The sequence below is a fragment of the Chlorocebus sabaeus genome, chromosome 21, assembly GCF_047675955.1.
Source record: "Chlorocebus sabaeus isolate Y175 chromosome 21, mChlSab1.0.hap1, whole genome shotgun sequence".
Lineage (NCBI taxonomy): Eukaryota > Metazoa > Chordata > Mammalia > Primates > Cercopithecidae > Chlorocebus > Chlorocebus sabaeus.
Genome location: NC_132924.1, coordinates 131,561,783 through 131,577,660, shown reverse-complemented (window position 1 = coordinate 131,577,660; position 15,878 = coordinate 131,561,783). Strand labels below are relative to the sequence as shown.

At 52.9% G+C, this 15,878-nt stretch overlaps 1 protein-coding gene across 14 annotated transcripts in view; it reads right to left on the bottom strand.

Moving 5' to 3' along the window:
* Positions 1–6,086: 6,086 nt before the first annotated feature.
* DYNC2I1 (dynein 2 intermediate chain 1) overlaps positions 6,087–15,878 on the bottom strand; it is a 114,386-nt gene continuing 104,594 nt past the window's right edge. For 13 of the 14 annotated variants that reach the window (XM_073009566.1, XM_073009576.1, XM_073009575.1 and 10 more), the window contains one exon: positions 13,718–14,327. In XM_073009566.1, coding sequence (XP_072865667.1) covers positions 14,129–14,327 — 199 coding nt within the window. In that variant the 3' untranslated portion in view covers positions 13,718–14,128. Of the gene's footprint in view, positions 13,467–13,717; positions 14,328–15,878 lie in introns of those variants that run through there. The other variant, XM_073009565.1, reaches the window with a different exon arrangement.

Genomic DNA, 15,878 nt, shown 5'->3' with positions numbered 1-15,878 from the left:
ACGCCAGCATTGCACTGGCTTCTCCTGGGTTGACCAGAAGTTTGTGTTGTGCCTGGTGTGGACAGTTGTAAGTTACAGGCGTTGAGTCAGAAGAAACCTTAAGCCCACCGGATGCTCTCGGCTCCCACTGTGCTCAGGCTCTGGCTCAGCAGCCTGTGCTCCCCGGCGTGTCCCCGCCTCACTTCCTCTGGGGGTTGCTCTCCTGGAGGGCACGGAGGCTGCAGTGTCACGGCTGCACCTCCCCGCACGATTCGGCAGGCACATGGGAGGACGTGACCAGACGACAGGATGAATTTTCCTGTTGTGGCAAAATTAAATTCTGAGCAAGTGTTACAGGAGGAGTTTTATCTGTAAAAGTTTATTCAAGAAGCAAAGGTAGCCTTTCTGGCTGAAAACTAGAAACCCATTCTATTGAACTAATGTGTAGTTTGCGGGGAGGTGGGATTCGGATGTATTTAAACCGCATCCCTGAACTATTGTGAGCTTTCTAGTGTGTGAAGCCAAGATACCGAACAAGTCAGCAAGAGACAAAAACGGGGACATGCCAGGACGGGCATCAGTTCTGCTCCGCAGTGGCCCAGGGGCCCGTGTTCCCGCAGACACCAGCAGCGGATCCGCGCACGGAACAGGACCCTGGCCACGGTGAGGAGGAGAGAACGCGCCCCTTTCGGATCTCCGGTCGGTGCGGGCGCTGCAGAGCCTCCCACGCGCACAGACTTCTGCCTGCTTTTCAGCCACAGCTTTGCTGCTTTGACATTTCTGGCATCAACAAGCACCTCATAAGCAACACCAAGGAAAACCACGTGGGGGCGTGGATGTGGCTGACCGGCAGGTGCAGACCACACCCTCTCCGCGACCTGGGGCGTGGCTGTGGCTGACCGGCAGGTGCAGACCACACCCTCTCCGCGACCTAGGGCGTGGCTGTGGCTGACGGGCGGTGCAGACCACACCCTCTCCGCGAACACCCGCCCCCTCGTCTGGCTGCTGGAATTCTTGCACGTCCGGCTCCACACACAGTGGAACGTTAACCACCACCTCCATCCCCAGTTATGACTAAGTGGCTTCAGAACGTCTTCAGTCTGATGCATTAAAGTACGTTTTTGGGCTTGCGATTGACTGCCTGTCGTGTGCCAGACAATAAAAATAAAGAGGGTAAAAATTTCCACATCTCTGAAAACACGTCACAAAATTCTCAGAATGGAAGAAGCTGTGTGACAGGTTCACGGAAAGCAAAGACCACATTTCAACCGCGAGCAGCTGCTAGAGCTTGCTGCTGACTTCGACAAGAGCTGTTAACTCCCGGGCAATTCCCTGGAAGAAATAACGCGGAACTGCAAGAGAAACAGAAACGCAACGGTGCCTGGTGGTGGCCGGCGTTCCTCCCGTTACACCCCGTCCTGAGGGTGCCAAGGATGACAAGGTTTTCAGGAATGACTTTTGGAGAAGAGACTAAGGAAGGTTGGAGAGACTGGGGATGTGGAGGCGGCTTAGGAGCTTTGGTTGTGACTTGGAAGATCCCACAGAAGAAGGGCTCAGGGTCCCTTCAGGGAGGGGCCAGCTCTGTCTGTTAATCTGTGAATAGGATACCGAGGCCCGCGCCGCGGAGGCCTGCTGGTGCAAGGCTCTCCAGTGGAGGGAGGCCTTTGCTTCTGAGAAGATGGGAGGGAAATGGGGTCAGTCGGCAGGAGGACAGTGAGGGCCATGGGCCCCTCCCAAAGTGTCACTGGAATCACTAAATGCTGGACACTGTCGATTTGAGGGCTGTCTCATGGCTCACCAGATAGTGAGTAAATTGAGGCACTTGAGGTGCTCCCAGGTGCGGAAGGCTGAGGGGCCCTCAGGGTCCCACAGACACTGGAGGGTGGTGGCTGACACGCCAGGAAGGGCTGCCTGAGCGCGTGGCATTTAAAGCCCCCAGGCAGGGAGGGGTCCCCTGTGTCTGATACAGCACGTGGCTAAACAGCCCTTGTGTAAAAAGTGACATGCCCAGCGCTGCTCTTTCCCTGGGAGCGCTGTTACGGAGTCAGTGGTGGACCTCACCAGTGCCGAGTGCATTTGCCCCCAGGAGGCTCAAGGCTCAGGGACGCCAGGCCTCAGCGTCTGCAGCAGGTAATCACAGAGGCTCACCAGGTGACCTCCGGTGAGCTCTGTGTGGCTGCAGCCCAGCTGGAATAGCTGAGATTGGGGAGCAAGAGCCAATGATTCCGCATGGCCCATGGCACGTGGGAGGGACGCGTCCTCCGGCAGGGACCCCGCGCTGGGGACCACAAACACACTCCTCCAGCTGCTACTCACTTTCATATTCTGTTCAGGAGCTATGTGGTAGGCTTTTGGTTAATTCTCCAAGAATATGAGTCTATATTTCTAATGTATAGGAACAAAACAAAATAAGAAGTAGTCTGTCCACAACAGACTTCCCAGGGGCGGGGCAGCAGTGGATTCAGTCCTGCGAGAATCGGCCCCACAGCAGCCCCAGCAGCCGGGACCTGGAGCCTGAGGCCAGCGCTGCAGAGGACGGAATCCGGAAAGGAAGGCGTCCTCCAAAATGACGTGTGGTGAGTCTGGATGACATGAGGAAGACAAGAAGAACATGCATTTTGGATGCCTATTTACAACAGCGTTGATTTCTTAGATTCAGAGAAAATGGCAAAACCCTTCACTGAGTGTGATTAAAGTGGTGGACAGCAAGGTAGGACGCAGGCCGGCAGCAGTAGCAAAATACATAAGCAGACAACAGGGTGTTCAGGACCCAGTTCAGGGCTGGAGAGGACAGAGATCGACAAAGAACTTGGCCATCGCCAAGGAGCCCAATCCTGGGAGAGTGAGGACGGCAGCTCATGGGAGCCTTGCCCGTGCCCATCCTGGTCCAGCCACACTTGCTCAAGCCACAGAGGGGAACAGCTCAGCCCACAGCTGCACAGAGGAAGAGCCTGGGCAGCTGCCCACAGCCCTAGGGGTCAGGCCTAACATTTTCCTAAAAATTCACATCTGTGTTGCCTTTTCCACTCACACCGTCTCACCTACACCACAGGCTGGGAGGTAAGCAGGGCACATACAGTCCCCACCGGGCACTGGGATCTGAAGCAGCGACTTGCCTGGGGACAGGGCTGCTCCACAGATCTGGGCATCAAGCTGAGGTTCCGGCTCCAAGCCCTGTCACCTTCTCGCCTCTTCATTTGCTTCGTGGCATCACAGCCTAAGCAAAAAGGAAAAAGCAGTTTGCTCAGGATGGGAGCGCTCTTGTCCTGGCTTGCCGGAAGGTTCCGGACACAGGTCCCCTCCCACGACAGTGCAGGCCCCGGCGCTTACAGAGCCACTTCCAGCCTCCCTGGCAGCCTCAGCACCACGCTGTCTCCACCTGCTGCTTTAACTGTGGACGTGGTGGCCAGCGGCCTTCCAGAGGTGGCCCCTCCAGGAACGGTGGTGGTGTTGTAACCAGGAGACTTATAGAGAAACGCCACACTTTGAGACTAATTCAGGAGTCCTTTATCAGCCGGCGACCAAGAGACAGCTCGAAATTCTCTCGGCTCCGAAGAAGGGGCTAGATTTTCTTTTATACTTTGGTTTAAAGAGGGGAGGGGGAATTGAGCTGAAGCAATCTTACAGAAGTAAAACAGGCAAAAAAAAAAAAAAAAGTTGAAAAGACAAATGGTTACAGGAAAACAAACAGTTCCAGGTCCAGAGGCTTTAAATTCATCACAAGGTGATGGGTGTGGGGGCTCCGGACACAAATGCGGGGGCTTCACAGTACTATCTCCCGAGCAATTAGCTTGCCACGGTGCCTCATCAGTTAATTGAACTCTGTGATGTGCTGAGAGTCAGCTTGCACGAGCTAAATCCTTGAAGAAGAGAGTGGGTGAGGAACCCTTAATGTCTTGCAAATGAAGGAGCCGAATGGAGTCCGTCCAGGTTTTTCAGCTAAGAGAGAGTCAATCAAGTTCATACAAGTTAGGGTATCGCAGCATCAGCTCTGTGCACGGAGGACAGCTGCTCCCAGACGAAGGGAGGAGGCCTGGGTCCCCACACCACACGCTCCCGGCCAGTCCCTGATTCAGGGTCGTGCTGGACATGTGTTCTGCATGGGGCCAGATTATGAGGATTTTAGCCTTGTGGATCCTACAGCCACAGCCACAGACAAGATGGAGACAAGGGCACGTGGCTGTGTCCCAGGAAAACTCTCTCTGCAGCTGCCGGCCACTTCTGGCTGCCTCCAGGTCTAGACTCTCACATGAGAGGAAAACAGACTTAAAAACTTATTTAAGCCATTGCCTCAAGGCCATTTCACAAATCCAGTGACAGGCCAAACTGGGCAAGCACAACCGTGAGTAAGGCCTATTCCAACATTACAGAAAAATCTGCAAGACAGTTTAGAGGCGAGGCTCCACCGTACCCGCCAGAGCGCCCAACCCCCAGGGCGACACCAGGCTGAGGACACACATTTCTACTTCTCGCCTCTCTGCCTTTGACCTTCCCACCCCTCCTGCTTCTCCAGCTCTGTGGCTCCCCACAGGGCTGTGTTTATTCTGTGATCACCGCACAGTTTGGAGGTCACAGGCTCTGGAGCTTACAGGAACTGGGCAGGACATTAAAAAGTGGTGTGTGGGGAGAGCTGTGGGGAACCCACAGGCCCTTTCCTGTGGAAAATATGCAAGTTCGAACATTAGTAAAACATCACGAGGGTCAAACAAAATACGCCTTGCAGGCAGGACCTCTGATTTATGTTAGGGCTGGGCTTCTCTGCCCACCCACAGGGCAGGGCCAGAACCACCGCCTAGCACTTAGCACAGACTCTGCTCCTAAGTGGATGCTTAGGAAGTGTTTGTTGAACTGAACAGAGGTGAATTATAGGCTGTTACCCCAAGACTGTGAAATAGTAGACATGTTCTGTGAGAACCCAGGGGATCTTTTTCCAAATCTGGGGCCGATTAATTCAGCTGTTGGAGGCTCTGGCCCCCACCCAGACTGAAGCCTCGGTTCAGGGCCAGCAGACGGCAGAGGTGCGGCAGGGTCAGGGCTATGATCCGTGCAGATCCTTCAGCGCTCATGGAGAAAGAGCCAAAGGGCAGGCATGGCCCAGAGCCGGCGGCAGCTCTCCTGCACGAGTGTGGGCAGAGACGGCATGAACACAGAGTAAGGTGGTACGTCCAGGGACGCTCCCCTGACATTATTTGACGGTCTCTTTCTTAAGAAAACAAAGGAAGCAACAACATTTCAACATGCCTCTTCAGGTATCTTCAGTGATTTGTATTAGAAACCAGAGCCTTTGGAAACATCTTAAAATCATACTCTCCATATTCACCCCAAAATACCCAACAGTGAAGGAGAACTTACTGTCCCGCTAGAATGGACACTTTCTCTGGAGGGAGGAGAAGGCTGTCTAAAGACACTAACAGTAGGTGGGGCTCATCTAGGCCTGTGGGGGGCGGAGCACGGTGGGGGTGTGGGGAGGGACCGCCTTCCACCAGGGGGGACGAAATGAGCTGAATTTTCATGTCGTAAACAGATTTACTATGCACGTCCTGATTTGTATAAACCTTTAAAAAGACTCTAGAAATGCTATCATATTCAGAGCATTCTCTCTGGATGGTGAGACTATAATTTTTTTCTTACTTATTTTTAATATTTTCAATTATCTTCAATATATAAATATTACTTTTAGAACTTAGGAAATAAGTGTAATTTTTTTAGAGAGAGAGTCTCACTCTGTCGCCCAGGCTGGAGGACACTGGCACGAGCTCAGCTCACTGCAAACTCCACCTCCTGGGCTCAAGTGATTCTCCCACCTCAGCCTCCCAAGTAGCTGGACTACAGGCACACACCACCACACCCATCTAATTTTTATATTTTTAGGAGAGATGGGGTTTCTCTGTTTCCCGAAAGGCTGGTCTTGAACTCCTAGACTCGAGCAATCTGCCCATGTTGGCCTCCCAAAGTGCTGAGATTACAGGTATGAGCCACTACACCCGGACTAAATGTAATTTTTAAAAGAATATGTACAATGCCCTGGTCTTAATAAGTACCTGATGCATGATGGGTGTATCAGTCTGTTCTCACACTGCTAATAAAGACACACTGGAGAGGCGTAATTCATAAAGGAAAGAGGTTTAATGGACTCACAGTTCCATGTGGCTGCAGAGGCCTCACAATCACGGCCAAAGGCAAAGGAAAAGCACAGGCACATCTTCCACGGCACAGACAGGAGTGTGTGTGCAGGGGAACTGCCCTTAGTAAAACCACCAGATCACGTCGGACTTACTATCTCAAGAACAGCACAGGAAAAATCTGCCGCCATGATTTAGTTACCTCCCACCAGGTGCCTCCGAAAACACACAGGGATTATAGAAGATACGCTGCAAGATGAGATTTGGGTGGGGACACAGCCAAACTGTAGCAATAGGTTTTATACAAATATACATGTATGCTTGTGTGTATATGCCATTCATCACCTTCCCCAAGCCAATTTTTAGGCATATATATAACCTATCATGCATCAGGTACTTATTACACATATATATGTAACATATAGAGAGACATACACATATATGTAACATATTTACACACACATATGTATGTGTGTGTGTGTTTCTTTTTTTAATTTTTGAGACTAGGTGTTGCTCTGTTGCCTACGCTGGAACGCAGTGGCACGATCATGGCTCACTGCAGCCTCGACCTCTTCAGCTCAAGCCATTCTCCTACCTCAGCCCTCTGAGTAGCTGCGACTAGAGGTGTGTGCCACCATCCACTGCCAGCTAAATGTTTTGGAGAGATGAGGTCTTGCCATGTTGCCCAGACTGGTCTCAAACTCTGGGCTCAAGCAACCCTCCATCTTGGCCTCCTAAAATGCTGGGATTATGATAGGTTCTATTTGTATCCAAGTACAATGTGAGCAGGAACCTTGTACTATGATCTCACTTCATAGTTTTTAAATAATACCATCATATTTAAGAGAATTACTTTATTCTAACCTGCATAAGTAAAATAAGCCAGGTGACTTTAGACATGGGGGTCAGCTCAGTGTCACTTGATTCATGAGAGGAGGGCGAGGAGGGTAGGAGCAGCTGCAGGTGCTAAGAATTCCCACCAGGGCCTGTCTGGCCACAGGGTGCCCTGTCCCGCCAGCCCATGGGTGAGGATGCCACCTGGGCTGGCGTTGCACAAGTGGGAGGGAAGGACAGGGAAGCGTGATGCTGGCAGAGGCTGGGCAGGAGCCCGAGGTGGTGGCCCCTGGACTCGCCACCGTGCTCAGGAGGCGCTGAGGCTCACAGAGTTTCAAGGGGGGCACAGCCTGGGAGGTGGAAGGTGCGGTGGGTCCTGCAGGGTGCTGAGGAGAGCCCCCTCAGGCTGAGCCCACGCTGTGCAATATGAAGGTGTGGATTCTGTCTTACGATGCGGCTGGGGGTTCACCCTCCTTTTCTCCCTGTCCACAGTTCAAGGCTCCTTTTTATTCCCTTGGGATTTTAAGTATCTAGTTTATTTTTCTGCTTTTGCTGTCATAGGCTGTAAAGAGCCTACCAAAACCACCTCCTTAAGGAGTGAAAAATCCAACTGGCATTGGAGACCCCATCTCAGCCACAGAAGAGGCCTCCTCTAACCCAGACCTAGGAAGCTTCTTGCACCCCCTTAGCCATGGAGAAGAAAAACAAAAAATACCAATTCAGGTAGGTGGGATGTCCACTTTTTCTGGGGACCCTTTGGACGCACTGGGATGGGAGCTGCTCCTCCCACGCTCGCTGAGGAACTTCCTCAGAAACTGCTCTGGACAGCAGGCAGGGGGAACCTGCCCACCTGGAGGATTCCCATCCCCCACAATGTGTGACTAGCGCATCCCACAGGTGCCAGCGTGCGTGTTTACCGCGCCCTCCTCGCCAGCCCCTTGGGGCTCTTCTGCTGGGCCACATGGATTTCCACCGCGACCTTGCCACGTGCCATGGCTTTGGGCCCTGCGAGTTTCACACCCACTGTGGGCGTTGAACCCCCGTGAGGTTTGGTGGTGGTGAGAGCTTTGCAGCAGGAAAGGCAGGTCTGGAGGATGCCTCACCCCAGGGCAATTCTATTCCCAGGGGGTGTGAACACAGAGGCTCCAGAACACATCCCCCTAAAGCTCCCTGGAAACCCTCACGTGCCCCGAGGCACAGCACCCAGGGTGAAGGCCAGGCCCTGGACGAGGGAGGCAGGAGGAGCTTCCCACTGGAGAAGAACACGCTCCTTCAGCTCCTCAGAACCAGTGCCAGCTCAACCGCAGGCAGCCCCAATGCCAGGTGAGCCCCCAGGGGCAGTTAGGGAGGTGAGGACTCAGAGGAGCCTGGGAAGAACCACCAGTTCACTTCTCTGCTCCCTGCCCTCTCACCTGACACCTCTCAGTACCCAAGCACTCCCCGAACTGTGCGCCTTCCACGCAGGTGCCAGGACAGAGGCCAGCATGCCCTGGGGCTCCAGCACCCTCCTGTGGCTGGTGGGAACACGCCCAGTCTCTCCTTGTGGCCCTGGGCCTCCGGCTCACACTCCCGGCACCTGCAGCTCCAGGCCTGGCTGGGCATCCTCTCTCCCTGTGCCTCTTGCAGACTCCCTGCCCATCTTTGCTTCACTCCCACTTGTCCTTTGAGACCTGGCTTGGTGCCATCACCCAGGGACATGCCAGGATCCCGGCTGTGCCTGATGATGGGGGCGGGGTCCCTGCCAAATAGAAGGAAAGCCACAGCCACTTCCAGGCCAAAAAATAAAAGACAATGATTTACCTCCCTCTCTACTGTCCATAAAACAGGTCCAGCATTCAACCAAAATGCTCAAGTAGCACAGAAAAAAGAAAGAATAAAACCACATTTTCAAGAGACAAAACAACCATCAGAAAAAGACACAGATATGACTCAGATGTTGGAACTATTTGGCAGGGGATTTTAAATAACTATGACTGACACATTAAAGGCTGTGATGGAAAACATGGACAACGTGCAAGATCAGATGGGCTGGGCCGGGTGCAGTAGCTCATGACTGGAATCATATACAGCTGGGCATGGTGCTCACACCTGGAATCATATAGAGGCCGGGCATGGTGGCTCACACCTGGAATCATATAGAGGCTGGGCATGGTGCTCACACCTGGAATCATATAGAGGCTGGGCATGGTGCTCACACCTGGAATCATATAGAGGCTGGGCATGGTGCTCACACCTGGAATCATATAGAGGCCGGGCATGGTGGCTCACACCTGGAATCATATAGAGGCTGGGCCAGGTGCAGTGTATCACACCTGGAATCATAGAGAGGCGGGCACAGTGGCTCATACCTGGAATCCCAGCACTTTGGGAGGCCAAGGTGGGCAGATCACTTGAGGTCAGGAGTTCAAGCACCAGCCTGGCCAACATGGCAAAACCCTATCTCCATTAAAAATACAAAAATCAGCCGAGTGTGGTGGTGCACACCTGTCATCCCAGCTACTTGGGAGGCTGGAGCACCAGAATCACTTGAACCCAGGAGGCAGAGGCTGCAGTGAGCCAAGATCACACCAGAGTGAGGCTCTGTCTCAAAAATAAATAAATTTTTTAAAACGCTCAACTTACGCAAAAGGCAAAAAATAAATAAATAAATAAATAAAGGAAAAATGAAAGGCATTTCCTTGGTTCTTAAGCATCCTGACTTGTCTTGCTTTGCCCCGTTCTCCCGGCCTTTGATGCTGTTCCCGTGCCCTCCTCTAGCTGTCCGCTCCCTTCCCAGAAGCCGCGTCTCCTGCGCCGCCTCCTGCGCCGTCTGTGCGGCTCTGGCCACGCCCCTCCTGCCTTTGCTTACTGGGCGCCGATTCGATTCGTTCTGCGGCACCGACTCTGCTGTCATGAGGTCATCTCCAGACTGGTTGCCAACAAGCTGGGCCGGGTGGACCCTCACTCTCGTCTACACACTGGAGTGGGGACAGGGCCGGGTGCACCCTTCCTCTCGTCTACACCCTGGAGCGAGTGGAGACTGTCTACAGTCCTGCACAGGCAGATGCTTTTCCAGGACAGATCAGCTCAGCTAAAACAGCCTCTTCTCTCCCGGGCTTCACTCTCTCTCAGATATTCTAAATAAACTATTTTAAAAAGGCTACTTCCCCAGTCAGCACTGTGTGTGACTATGCTAATCTCTGTATCTTCAGAGATTATTTCTGGCGAAGTTACATTTTAGCATTTCACCTCCTGCCTGGTGTTCCTGGTGTTGGGTCGCCAAGAGGATGGGAGGCCAGAGGTGCTGATGGATGGGGGTGCTGTCGCCCAAGGCAGCACCCACTGCCTGGAGGAGCTGCTCTCTCGGGGGCAGACGTGGGCCTCAGGGCGCAGAGGCCGCCCGGTTCTGTGCCTTGTTCTCTGGTCCAGGACCAGCCATCTGTTCATTCGGAGTCACTCCGAGATGAGCGGAACCACCTTTAGTAGGAGGCCGTGTCTCCTCTTTGCGTCTTCCTGAGCGTTTTAGTGAGATTTGGAAGAGCTGGTGCTGTTAACCATCTGCCATTTTATTGTGAGGCCCCAAAACTTAAAATTTCCTAGTTGGGCTTTTACCATACCTGGGAATGGCAATATCACTGGGTAAGCCGCGACTAGACCCCCTCTTGACTCCAGTTTACATCAAATGGAATTTTGCAAATAATTGTGGAGGGCATGGGGTCACTGAGGGACCAGACTATAGCTTCCAGGAATAAACGTCTGCATATCCAGTCACGCTTGTACATTCCGATAGGACTCTGCCCCGCAGACACAACTGCCACTCAGCCATCCCCCATGCCACCGTTCACTGACCACCTTCTGTGTCCGAGGCCCCCAGGGGCGACGACCGTGAGAAAACAGAAGTGCCTCCGTCCTCGAGAGCTCAGTCCAGCGCAGCAAGCAGGGCGTCGTCATTACACAAATACCACACATGAGAAAAGGAACGTTTTATTTTACTTCTACTGATGTGGCAAATGTTGAAAGAAAAATGTTTTCTAAATAACAAAAACATGACTGAAAAACAGAAAATTACTGCTGTCTGCCTTGGAAGAAAGCGCTAAGCCTACGTGCAGTCAGGCACCAGGGTGGGCTTGGAGACCCCCGTGCACAAGCGGCCTTGCTGTAAAGTCAGGCGGGAAGCACACAGTGGGAAGGAATCGCCTTCCGCACTGTTGACCCTCCTCCTGCCACGTTTTCCTAATCTGCTGTGAAGCGTGTTTTTTAGAGGCTGCGATTACTCTATCCTGTTGCCTGTCTCACCTTCCTCTGGAAGATCCTGGAGGCATCACCAGCGCCAGGGCAGGCTGCACCCGGGAGGGGTACAGACACGGGGGCCAGCTCCTCCTTGGAGATGAGGCTGAGGGGCAGATCACTGGCTTTTTTGGATTTTTCTTTCTTCATGAACTTCACATTTCTATATGGCTCAAAAAACACCCAATGGTTAGGAGCCTGGGAAGGACTCATTCAAGGACATTGTGGAGCGGAAGCAGCACAGGTCAACCAGTCACAGGGCAGAAGCCGCCCAGTGGCCACAGGTGCTTCCGAGGCAGCGCGTCAGACATGGGCAGCCGGGGAGAGCTGGGCCTCCTCTCGCCCCTGGCATCCGTGAAGCTGCACCTCCTGGGCCCTGGCAGAGGACGAACAAGGGCTTTAGCGGAGGGAGTGAGCCCCCAGCCAGGGAGGGGGCTCACGTCAGGAGGGTGTAACTGAGCCGCAGACGGTCCTCTTAGGAGCTCCTCCTAAAGCCGCAGCACTGTGACTGGGCACGTAACTCAGGAACCGAACAGAGCTCCCTGGATTCCGTTGAGCTGATTTACTGAGCAGTTTCAGAGACGTGGGCCCAAGCAGACTGCCTCCCAGGTTACAAAGGAGTCAGGACAGAGTATGAACTGTGAACTACAGATGATATCCGAGAATTCGTGGACGCCAAAACCCAGAAGAGGCCCAAAGAAAAGGAGGGACAAATATTCATTCTAACTTTAAATAAGATAGAATCTGAGGCTAAGAACTTACCTCAGTCTCAAAACTTCTAGACCATTTATCAAGCGGATTGCAAAACAGCAGCAAGGATGGTGAATGGGTGTGGACTCGAGAGGCCATGTGCCCACCCCACTTCCTTCCCCACGCAACTGTGACCCTGAGTTCCACGGAGATGCAGAGAGAGGCCGCGTGCCTGTCCACTTCCTTCCCCAGGTGACTGTGACCCTGAGTTCCATGATATGCAGACGAAAGATGAATAAATTCCAGCCATTTGTTTAACAAGGATTGGCTAAGCCTCTACTGACACAGCAGGCGCTGTAGCAGGCACCTGGGGCTCAGCGGCCAATGAGACAAAGTCCTTGTGCCCATGGGACAGAGAGGGGGTATGTGTGGGCCAGCGGGGACGGCAGACCAACCCTGGCAGCGTCTCACTGCCATCCATCCACAGGGACCCTAGGAACCCAGGATGGGTGTGCTTGCATGTGTGCATTCCAGCACACAACGGAGCCTTCCTGGGATGGGACTGGACAGGAAGGGACGGTCACTGTCTACGTTACTCTGTCTCAGCTGTCTTCTTAACAAGCATGTAGGGTTCTGACGGATTTTGTTTTGTTTTGTTTTGCTTTTGCGATGGAGTCTCGTTCTGTTGCCCAGGCTGGAGTGCAGGGCCACGAGCTCGGCTCACTGCAAGCTCCACCTTCCAGATTCAAGCAATTCTCTTGCCTCAGCCTCCTGAGTAGCTGGGATTACAGGTACCCACCACCTCGCCCAGCTCATTTTTGTATTTTTAGTAGAGAAGGGATTTCACCATGTTGGCCAGGCTGGTTTCAAACTCCTGAGCTCGTGATCCACCTGCCTAGGCCTCCCAAAGTGCTGGGATTACAGGTGTGAGCCACCACGCCCGGTCAACAATTTCAAATCAACAATGAAAAAGCAAAGAAAGGCTGGCAGTTGCTTGCTCAGGTCAGGAGAGAGGCCCATGTGAGACGTGCAGCCCTGCTGCTGGGGAGGGGGGGCTGTATCTGTGGTGCCACAGCCGGCCTGGTGGGTCCCTCCCAGACACCTTCCAGGTCTAAGATGCTCCAGTTCTGGCCAGGTGAGGGGAGGTGATCTTGTGACCCAGTGAGAAGACCTAACTGTGCCCATCCATTCGCCTCACAGACCCACTGACGGCCAACGGTGCTGGGAACATTTTAGGAGGGTGATGGGGCAAAGGGACAGGTGTTTGTGACACATTCTGGGATTTTTCTGTCCTCACACCAGAACTCTCCTGTCTTTGTGCTATGGTTTGGATGTGTGTGTCCCTCCAACATTCAAAGCCTGGAACTTAAGCACAAGGGTGATCATGTTAAGGGGTGGGGCCCTTTGAGAGGCAGAGCCCTGGTGAATAGATCAGTGCTGTCACCAGAGAGGCTGAAGGCCCCGGATCCTTTCTGCCCTCCGCTGCCCTGCGAGGGCACAGCCATGAGGTGCTGTGGGAAGCCGAGGACAGCTGACCAGACACGAAACCCGGGGCGCCTTGATGCTGAATTCCACCTGCAGGAAACAGGAGGTGCAGATTTCTGTTGCTGATAAATGACCCAGCCTACAGCATTTTGTTATAGCAGCATGATTCCTGGTCTACCTGAGCTACAAAATTCAAGGGAGTTCATTTACTTGTATGATTTCCACACAAGGACAACTTTTAGTACTAATGGAAAACGTGTCTGACTTGCTCTGCAAATATGACATTCCAATAATCCCAAAAGAAGGTGCGCAAGAATTTTAAGAAAACACTGTTGGCAGAGGTCATTTCAGTGGAGTAATTCCTTTTAATTTAGACATGTGTACATATATTTTATGCATAAGAAAATAGTTAAGATACATTTTCATGGTAGACTCTTTAAAATCTAGTAGTAATGTAACAATTTTTTAAACTGTTCTAAAAATAACTCGAGATACTCTCGGAATAGAGGACCCTGGATGTGGCTCTACGCTCCCCTGGAAGTTTCGTAAATGCTAGAATTTTCTTTGTTTCCATTCAAAAGTAGTCATTTATTTACTTGGAATACCAAAGGAATATTCTTGTAAAATAAATTATATACAGAATATACATAGTCTATATACATAAATATACTTGCACAGAAATGTAAAATTATCCATCTTATGTCTTTTAAATTTGGGTCATTACCGAAACGCCGTCCTCTCAGCAACACCCGCTACTTGTGTGGTTTTCCCTCTCGCCACAGGGCTTCCTGCAAAAGCAGACGCAGCCTGTCCCGCTCATCCCCCTCCGGGGCCGCCCACTGCCTCTTCAGGTGCTGGATGTCGATGGAGCCGGAGGCCCTGGCCAGCACCAGGGCCAGGAAGCTGCCACCAGCTTTCTCGGGCTCACCCACCGCAGCCATGGCCACCAGCCTACAGGGAGGGGCACAGAAGCAGAGGGTCAGTGCATACAAAGGGACATTCGGTTATGTCTGAGTCTTCAAAATATCTATCTTCCATGGGAAGAGTGAAACGGATAAGAAATTCTAAAAATACCAATAGCCAAAACGAAAGCTAGACCAGAAATAAATGTGTGAAAACGCATTTCTGCATGTCAGAGGCCTGCCGGATGGACCTTTGCAGAGCTAAGTGATGAGGACGTGCTGCACTCTCTCAGGGTGCCTGCTCTCTCCTCAGGCCAGGAGTCAGTAGCCCCCAGGCAGGTCCCTGGAGAAGGTGGGGGCGTCAGCAGCCCAGGCAGGCCCACCCATCAGAGCCTCATCCTCGGTCTCTGGCCTCCCCGGATCTCACTCACAGCTGAGTGTCAGGGCTCACAAGTCTGCGTCTCCAGCCCAGACTCACCCAGGAGCCCCGGACCCCTCCACTCCTGGCCTGCACGGGACCAGCACCTCCATCGTCCACCCAGTGCCTGAGCACAAGACCTGGGGCCACCCTGCCTCCCCAGTCTCACTCCTAGGGGCCCCTTCCCCACAGTGAGGCCATCCTCATCTCACTCTGATGACCACAAGCTCCCTGACCAGGCCCCAGCTCTAATCCCCTCCCGAGGCTGACAGAGACTCAAAGACACACCTCCGCTGTCTACCTGGCCCCACTCAAACCCCCTCCTGTGGCTGGGAACACGCCCAGTCTCTCCTTGTGGCCCTGAGCCTCCGGCTCACGCTCCCGGCACCTGCAGCTCCAGGCCCCGCTGGGGAAACCCGTCTCCCCGTGCCTCTGGCAGACTCCCTGCCTATCTTTGCTTCACTCCCACTTGTCCTTTGAGAGCCAGCTTGATGCCATCGCCCAGGGACCTGCCAGGATCCCGGCTGTGCCTGATGATGATGGGGGTGAGGTCCCTGCCCTGGTCACTACAGGGGTGAAAACCACATCCAATCTGACAGCTACCTCAGTGCACCCCCTCCCTGCTCACTCCCCAGGACGCGGGGCAGCAGAGTGTGGGAATGAAGCCTCGTGACACCCCAAAAGGGGCAGACCATGAGGAACTACAAGCCACTCAGATTTTCACCAGCGGATACCTGAATACTTCTGTTCAATTGTGTGTGTAAAGCAGGGGTGATGTTTAGCTGCAAACTTGAAAACATCAGTAATGGACGGTGGACACCAAAGGCTTTCCTGACACTGGGCAAATAAAACACAGCCCCTTGGTGAACTATGTCTAGATGCTTTAAAGCCACAGCTATGACGGATGTATAAACACAGTACTAGCACCCATCAGTTCTTTTAAACGTCCTTCAGATTTGTTAAGGCAGACAGAATCCAAGCAAAGAGGACAGAGGACAAAAGTGAAAGTTGGGCCCAACGCTGAGCCATCACGAGGCTCCTGCCACCTCCTGTATGGCCCCAAGGGCCCCTGCCTGTTCCCCACGGCCAACCTGCTTCTCAACCACACGCAACAGTGAGCCCTCGTCAGAGATTGTGACGTAACTCTAAGAGTGTTAAATCATTGCTTGTATCAAAACTCCT